Source organism: Panthera onca, chromosome A2, assembly GCF_046562875.1.
Source record: "Panthera onca isolate mPanOnc1 chromosome A2, mPanOnc1 haplotype 2, whole genome shotgun sequence".
NCBI lineage: Eukaryota > Metazoa > Chordata > Mammalia > Carnivora > Felidae > Panthera > Panthera onca.
In genome coordinates, this window is record NC_138340.1 from 138,728,069 (window position 1) to 138,736,909 (window position 8,841).

The window sequence follows — 8,841 nt, forward strand, 5'->3', positions numbered from 1 at the left end:
GCAAGCCAGCAAAATGGAAAAACTGAAAAAGTGAATGTGATAAACCCTCTTTAACATGCCCTCTATTTAATGGGTATGGGCTAAATAATTTTACAAGCTGAAAGATAAATTTCACTACTCAGAATGAGAAATTCTCTCCTTTTGCTGGCTTGAACACTTGTTCTTTCCCCAAGATGCTCAATATATCATTTCTTGAGAAACTACCTTGAACTTTGCTGACTAGAGAACTACACAGCCTTAAAACATTGATTGTCACAACTGTATTGTATCTGTGTCTGACACAGTTCTGTAGAATTATAGGGAACTTCCTCCAAACAGATTATTTCCGTTAAGAGAATGTTAACATTCCCTTGCAAGGTGTTACTAGTTCCACAAGAATTGGCTTCCAACCTCATTCCTGGGTCAGAAGTTTTAGATTTCAGGGCACCTGGGTGGCTCAGTCACTTAAGCATCTGACTCTTGGTTTTGCCTCAGGTCATGATCTCATGGTTCCTGAGATTAAGCCCCCTGCTTGGGATTCTCTCTCTCCCTCTCTCTCTGCCCCTCTCCCACTCACACACACACACACACTCTCTCTCTCAAATACGTAAACACTAAAAAAGTCTCAGATTTCTTTAGGAGTACAAGCTCATTGACTGATGTTCAACCTTAGGTCCTCTCCCTCAGGGAGAACAGAAAGCCAGCGAGGGCTGTCTGCATTCCCCTGGGAAGAGGCACCAGGACTGAGGGCCAGGTGCTTGCTCCTCAGACCTCAGGAAATCCCCACCTGCCGACTCTCCCACCTCTCCTACCTCTGAGAACAGCAACTCTCAGGCACCACTGCCTTCTCCACCGACTGAAAAACGTACTTTTTTTTTTTAATTTTTTTTTTAACGCTTATTTATTTTTGAGACAGAGAGAGACAGAGCATGAACAGGGGAGGGGCAGAGAGAGAGGGAGACACAGAATCTGAAACAGGCTCCAGGCTCTGAGCTGTCAGCACAGAGCCCGATGTGGGGCTCGAACTCACGGGCCGTTGAGATCATGACCTGAGCCGAAGTCAGATGCTTAACCGACCAAGCCACCCAGGCGCCCCTGTACTTCTAACTATAGTTTTCGGCACCATTTGCTTCTACATCTCTCCTCTGCTCAGAGCTCAGACTCACAAGACATTCTCCTCAGGGTTTCTCTTCTGGTCACATACTGCGCACAGCACTTCTCCAGCCTGACTCCTGGCACACGGGGTATGCAGAAGCTAACCACTTTTAGAGGCTGAAACTTGAAATAATTGAAAAGATTTCTATGTTAAAATGAACATCTGAGTAAATGATAAAATAAACCAAAAAATTCACGTTAAGTTTTAGGATAGAACTTCTCAGACTCAGACTGGGCTCGTCACTAAAACCTGGTTTCCAGAGGTCAGCGTGTACTCTCCTCAGCTTTGAGCGATATACCTACAGAAAACAGGGCAGTTCCATTCACCATTCCGCTGGTGACACTGAGGTTAAGAAGCCTTGGCAGGGGATTCAGCAGCCCCCGTATTGAGCGTGTCCACCCGAGTAGGCCAGGTCGAAGGAGCAGCGACAGCACACGAAGGCACAACGCATCGCGGAAAACATGTTCGAAAGTCAAATGCATAAAGTTCAAATAATGAGTTTACTATTATAAGGAAAAAGATCTCAGAAAGCAAAAGACGTCTCAAAATCCATTCAAGGCATTCCTCTCCTGCCCAGGCAACACTCGCTAGTGGGTAAGAACGTCCACGGGCCTTCTGAACAAGAAGCAAATGCTGGTGTGCAAGAGGGTGCCAGCTGGGTCCCCCCTTGCCCTCAGCAGGAGTTAGATGGTTAGGTAGCAGGTTAGGAGCAGGGCTCCGGGTCTTTTGTTCTGGGCTCTCCTGGACTGGGGCTGCAGCAGAGCGCTCCCCCACGAGGCTCATCTGCCAGCTGCCACCACAGAAAGGAATCAGCCTCTGGCTAAGTCACACGCTTTCCCCTACCTTCCCCTCCAGACGGGACAGCAAGTGCAACTAGATCATGTGATCATTTGAGTTGGTGGCTCCCTGGAGATCCACAAAAGCCTGGATTCTGCATATGAGATACGGTTTGGTGTCAGTGCAGACTGAATGAAAGAACAGGTGATACATAATCGGAGGCCGAGGTCAAGGAGGAGCTCGGGTGAAGAGCTGTGTCCTCTCTCATGACCTTACTATCCAAGTCGTTCAACGGCTCCTTTCTGGCTTGGTGTCTCAGTCCATTCGGGGCGCTATAACAAAACACCACAGACGGGGTTGGCTTATAAACAACAGAAATTCCGTTCTCGCAGTTCTAGAGGCTGGGAAGTCCAAGATCAGATTTGGTGTCTTATAAAGACCTGCTTTTTGGTTCATGTGTTTTCTTGCTGTGTCCTCACATGGCAGAAGGGGCCAGGGAGCTCTCTAGGGTCTCTTTCATAAGGGCTCTACCCCCAGTGAGGGCTCTACTTTCTGACCTAATCATCTTTCAGGGTTCCCACCTCCAAATTACTGTTACATTGGAGATTAGGTTTCAACAACCGGATAATAGGGGCAGGGAAGAGGGGTAGCTGGACACAAACATTGGGACCGTACGTAGTGTTTGGCAAGATGGGATTGGGAAGCTTAGGGAGGCTGGCTTTTCTCTTTGACCAGAACACTCTTAGCTGCAAGAGACACAGTCAATAATAAGGACAATACCAGCAGTTGCATTTAGTGCGTACCGGGCACTCGGGCAGGCACCACAAACACGTGGTATTAGGCCTACCTTATAATAGTGAGGATACAGACTTTCTCAAGTTCCCCATGTAGTCAGCAATGAAGTAGAGACACATACTCAGGCAAGTCTGTACTCTTTACCAGTATGCTACACTCCCTCCATTACAGAATTCACTCCTCTTTAAGGTTTTAGGACCCTTTCCTCTCTGGTGATCAAGTCAAATAAATGCGGGCTGATTACATGAAACATTAGGAGACTGCAGTTTCATAAATTATTTTTCCCAAATATAGGACTATCTCTTACCAATTTAAATTTTTTTGAATGTTTATTTATTTTTTTGAGAGACAGAGTGCGAGCAGGGGAGGGGCACAGACAGAATCCGAAGCAGGCTCCGAGCTGTCAGCACAGAGCCCCACGGGGGGCTCAAACTCACAAACCTCGAGATCATGACCTGAGCCTAAGTCAGACGCTTAACCGACTGAGCTACCCACGCGCCCTTCTTTTACCAATTCAGTCTCAACTTCTTTCAATGTTCAGTGAACTCCAGGGATGGGCAGACTTTACGTGGAGGTGAACAGTGAGTTTTGTTTTGTTTGCTAAGTGATCTCTACACCCAACGTGAGGCTCCAGCTCACAGACCCCAAGATCAAGAGCTGCATGCTCTGTCGAATGAGTTAGCCAGGCGCCCCTAAACAGCGAGGTTAGTGATGGCAGCGAGTTGCGCCAGTGAACTAGCTCCACTGGGAAGACGGTCTTTGTAGTAAGTTTGCTTATAAACTGCCTAGGCAACAAAGCCCAGAAGCCTTTCTTCTGACTCTAATTGAAGGATCAGCCAGTCCCTTTTCCTTTCTGGAAGCGACATCCTAGTGTTGAAAGCATTTCCTTAATATAGCTGCCCTCAGGTTTGTCTGCACCCTCACTGGATTGCAGGAAGGTTCTAGTGGAAGAAGTCTCCTAGGTTCCTGGAAGGCGTTCCCCACGCTCCTTCAAGCTGCCTAACAAGACTGCCACTCCCAAGCCAGGCAGGCCTGCTTTTCGCTCTAGCTGGCCTTGATTTGACAGGAACCTCAAGTACGGGGGTGCGGGAGAGGAGAGACCAGAGGTAGGACAGTAGTGAGATTAAGGGAGCTTTGAGGGGAATTGGGATTAACTATCATCACGTGACAATCGAAAACCAAGTATGTGACAGAAAGATCAAGCTGGGAAGAGGCAGCAAAATTCTAAGGGGTGCTTTAGAAAAGGTAAAATCTGGGGCACCTGGGTGGCTCAGTCAGTTGAGTATCCGACTTTGGCTCAGGTCATAATCTCACAGTGTGTGAGTTTGAGCCCTGTGTCAGGCTCACGGCTGTCAGCTTGGAGCCTGCTTGGGATTCTCTCTCTGCCTCTCTCTACTCTTCCTCTGCTTCACACTCTCTCTCTCTCAAAAACAAAACAGGGGCGACTGGGTGGCTCAGTCGGTTAAGCATCCGACTTCGGCTCAGGTCATGATCTCGCAGTCCGTGGGTTCGAGCCTTGCATCGGGTTCTGTGCTGACAGCTCGGAGCCTGGAGCCTGCTTCCGATCCTGTGTCTCCCTCTCCCTCTGCCCCTCCCCTGCTTGGACTCTCTCTCTGCCTCAAAATAAACATTAAAAATTTTTAAATAAACTTTTTTTAAAAAAAGTGAAGGTAAAATCTGGTACGTTACTCTGCAGCTCTTAACTTACATGTACTGACTGCTGTCCGAGGCCTCGCTGAGGAGGGTAAAGCAGGAAATCTTTTCCCTGATCAACATGAGCAATTGTTCCTTGTCTATTCATTTTAAAAAGTATTCTACATGCATTTCTACTCTTCATACTCTGAGCACAGCACATTTCTCATTCCTTCAGTTAAAAATGGGGTATGTCAACTGAACTATCATCTTTTGGGGAGGGGTTCAAATTAGAATTGTAAAAACTGTTAAAGTATGAAGTGCAATACAGGCTAAATGCTTTGAGTTTCATCTGGCATAATAAAATATTAGCTGATTCATTTTGAAACAAATACAAAACGTAGACAGAACACTGACGAACTTTAATCAATTTAAAGTCAGGAATATAAAGACTCTGGCTCAATTTTTCTTTAATTTCCCAAATATCACTTATTTTCCTACAGTCTTAGCTTAATTTTAATAGGCATACTATAACACACTTGTTCTGGAAAACAAAAATTTGTGATTTCAAATAAAAAGTATGCATCCCAAAGTCCTTATACACCATTTAATACACCAAAATGTCAATGCCAAATTTCTGATTTTAATAACGAAAATTCTCAACATCAAATGAACATTGTTACATTTACAATGCAGACTTTTACAAGAGATCTGAAAATGAAACATGGGAAAATTATTGCTTCTAAAGTTGGCACCATCTATACATGAACTGAAACAAAAGCAAACTGCACCGAAACTGCCACAGAACCAATCTTCATCCCTCCTTCTGACATTCTGTACAGCTTCACAAAGCTACTATCTTCTACTTTTCACCTGGAAAGGGATGTCTTGCCATCTGGGTACTTAAATTCTATACGTATATCCTGAGGATATCAGTGAGTTTAAGCATAGGAATGTCTTAAACGTTCCATGTTGAGCAGTACAATAAACGCTGGACAAACACTAATGTGAAGTTTTGTAGGTATGTTATTTGGCCAGATAATACAACAAAACCCAACAATGCAAAAAATGCAACATCAATTCACCATCCCTGGAACTGGAAAAGAGCTATTCTTTTAATTGACATAATCTAGGGAAGTATTTTAAATGTCAAAATATACATGCTGAATGTGATTTTGCATATGAGCACCAGAAATCTGAAAAGTTTACAAAAATTCTATAAACGTATAAGGTGCATTTATTCTTGAATTACATTCAGTTTGAGAAGAACCAGTACCCCAAAGCTCATTAATATTTAAGAAATAGCTAATAGTCTCCAAGTTGGCTTACAGCAAAATAAAAATACTGCCTTTAGTTTTTTTATACAAGTCATCTAAAATTATATTCAAAATTTAAGTGTTGCCTTTTATTGTGAATAGAAGTTTGATCATTAACTTATGTTCCAGTTTAAGATATTTCATGCACAATAGGTATTTAACGCCCTTAAAGTGTGTGTGTGTGTGTGTGTGTGGATACACACACACACACACACACACACACACATTGAATCATTTAGTTAACATCTCAAGTTAACAAAATTTTATGTAGAATTGGGTATGAAGTCATCTGAGGTCCAATAAAATTATTTTTTAAATGGTATCACTCCACTCAGTAATTACAACTTTTCTAAGTCCTTATATCTTCAGGCAAAACTGCTATTATGAAGTTAGATGAAGTAAATACAGAATTATTTCTTGGTTGACCATCAAAATAACTGTGATATTAAAGTGTGCCTTTTTCTAAACCGCATGGTCGATGCTGACAACAGTTCAATAGGGAAATCTATGCCAGTGTTGCTCTAAATATACTGCCATGGCTGTCCCGCACTACCTGCTTGGGACAGGGAAGGGACGCGGCCAGCTTCCCTAGTTCCGTGGGGCTGCCACCCCCAGCCTCACTCTAAGCAGCTTCTGCGAAGTCGTTATTCACACCGCTAACACGAAATCCAGCAAACTACAGTCCTGAATACCATCTACATTTACATATTTACTTTTTTACTGTGTACATTAAAAAAAAGAATTCTGTTGTGCTTTTCACGTGTCTGATACAGGTTTTCATTTATTTCTAGGTTTTTTGGGAAGAGAAGAGAAAGACTAAGGAAAAAGAGCAGAGAGTCAGACCGTAAAGTAACATTACACACACAACTAGCCAAATATCTTTTTAATTTAAAAGATACTATCATTAAAAAGCAATATATATACATACATATATACATACATATATACATGTATGTATATATGTGTATAAAAGAAAACAAAGTCTCCTCCCTAAAATCCAAATTATTCCATGATAGGTTTTCACAGCAACCAGTATACATATCAATATATTTTTCACAATCGGTTCAGTTATCCATCGGGTATGCTTTTAGAATTAAAGGATGTCATTACTGGAGCAGTCTAACCACTGTACTATTATTATGGAAATGTGCTTAGAAATGGTTCAGTGATTTGCTCATTATGATGACTATTTACAAAGGCATCTATTTACGTTAGCAATAAATAATCCTGATATCAAAAGGGATAATGCTCATGCACACACCGAGATGGCTGCATGCTCTTAAAGTATTTACACATAGCTCGTCTGTCACAGCTCTGCCACTAATAATGAAAGTGCGTCTCCTTCAACTTCCTCTACATCAGTCTTGCTTCTGGGGGATGCATCCTTCCATCTCGACAACTTCGGGCCATCCTTCGTACTTGTTTGTGTCCTTATTGTTCTTGATGTGCTGTTGGAATACAATAGTAGGACACAGGGTTAAAGACCGTTATGAACCGCTGCTCTACAGGAACAGACTTCAGTGCACTCATTTCAGTAACACTCATGTCAGTGATGCGTGCACACCAGTTACTGTTCCAGATAGTCAATGAGCCACCCTTGGGGCCTAGCAGGCCTTCAAATAGCCAAAAGAACAAAACATCGCACAAGTTTTCTAAAGGATCACCTGTTAGTCAAAAAGTCAAGTTTACGTTCTTCTAAGTTCTAATGTATTTCTAAACTTAACTGATTATAATATCAAAAGCTCAATTAAAATCCTTAGTAATCGATGCTTCCCAATGGTCCTGATAAAAGCACTGATATGCCAATGCACTGTCATATAGGAAACAATTTTCCATACAGAATAGGACTATTTTTAAATTTTGGTTTTAAAACAGTGCCATGGTTATTTCAAATAACTGATTACCAAGAACTTATGAAAAATAATATGAACATATTTAATGGCTGCTTTGTCTAAGTTTCAAATAATTGGGATAGGAATATGCACTGTATAGTTTCACAGTTTACTTTTGTCCATTAATTTTGAAAGTCTAAGACACTAACCTGTTCAAAGGGGCTTTTCGTCTTGATGCCTTTCCCACCACAGAAGACCCAGTTGTCTCTAAAACCAAGATTAGTAATAGAGGTACTCCCCAATTCAGCAATGAGCCGCCGTGCCTCATCATTGAGTCTTAAAGAGGAGGAAAAAGAATAATACAGTTAACACAGAGCACTAATATTATCTAAGTATACTGATTCACAAGGATATTAACATATAACATGAGATGAAATGAGAAAGTATCAGCTTAAATGAGAATATAAAAAAAGAATAAAGAATTTTTTTCAGGGGCACCTGGGTGGCCCAGTCGATTAAGCATCCAACTCTTGGTTTTGGCTCAGGTCACGATCTCACAGTTTCGTGAGTTTGAGCCCTATGTCGGGCTCTGTGCTGGCAGCACGGAGACTGCTTGGGGTTCTCTCTCCCTCTCTCTCTCTACCCCTTCCCCACTTGTGCTGTCTCTGCCTCTCTCAAATAAAGAAATAAAAAATTTCTTTTCAGAGCAACATTCCTACTATTTGAATTCTTTAGTGACAAAAGGCATTAAATCTAGCAATTTTAAGTTTATTCTATTAAGAAATACCTTTTAGATGTCTTCATCTTTACAATAATTCACTTTCATCTACGTCCACCAAATAAATAAGGGATACCGCAGTGAGCACATGCCTACCTAGGTTAATACAAGGTCTTAAGCAACCAGTATCTTTGCAAAATTAAAAATCACTTTGAATTTCCACTAATCCCTCTGTCAATTACATTTGAAAAAAGGTAAATGCTGACAGGTATCGAGGTGTTTCAAATACTGTGTTTTATTTCAAAGAAAATGAATCTTGAGAATAAGTATATAAATTGTACTTCGGTAAGAACTGCTGAGTGGTTACTTAGTAAAAATGAGTATCAACCACATAGCGGTGAAGTGCAGCCAACGACGACGAAGGGCAGTGGCAAAAGTTAACTGGTAGGGAAACAGCTAACTGAAAGACAGTGTTAAGAAATGTTGTATGGGTTATCATCCTAATGCTGAGTATTCTCGGTGTCCTCTCTGTGTCACAAAAAGGAAGAAATTCAATAGATACACGCTAGCTAGCTGTAGAGTTTAAAAAAAAGAGAGAGAGAGAGAGAACAAAAGATCGCTCAGGGCAACGGCCAC

At 41.9% G+C, this 8,841-nt stretch overlaps 1 protein-coding gene across 2 annotated transcripts in view; it reads right to left on the minus strand.

Moving 5' to 3' along the window:
* Window positions 1-4,962: 4,962 nt before the first annotated feature.
* The window catches only part of FAM3C (FAM3 metabolism regulating signaling molecule C), a 63,884-nt gene continuing 60,005 nt past the window's right edge, over window positions 4,963-8,841 (minus strand). For both annotated transcript variants that reach the window (XM_060632984.3, XM_060632983.3), the window contains exons 9-10: window positions 7,697-7,823; window positions 4,963-7,103 (exon numbers count right to left, since the gene is read on the minus strand). In XM_060632984.3, coding sequence (XP_060488967.1) covers window positions 7,014-7,103; window positions 7,697-7,823 — 217 coding nt within the window. In that variant the 3' untranslated portion in view covers window positions 4,963-7,013. The remainder of the gene's footprint in view (window positions 7,104-7,696; window positions 7,824-8,841) is intronic.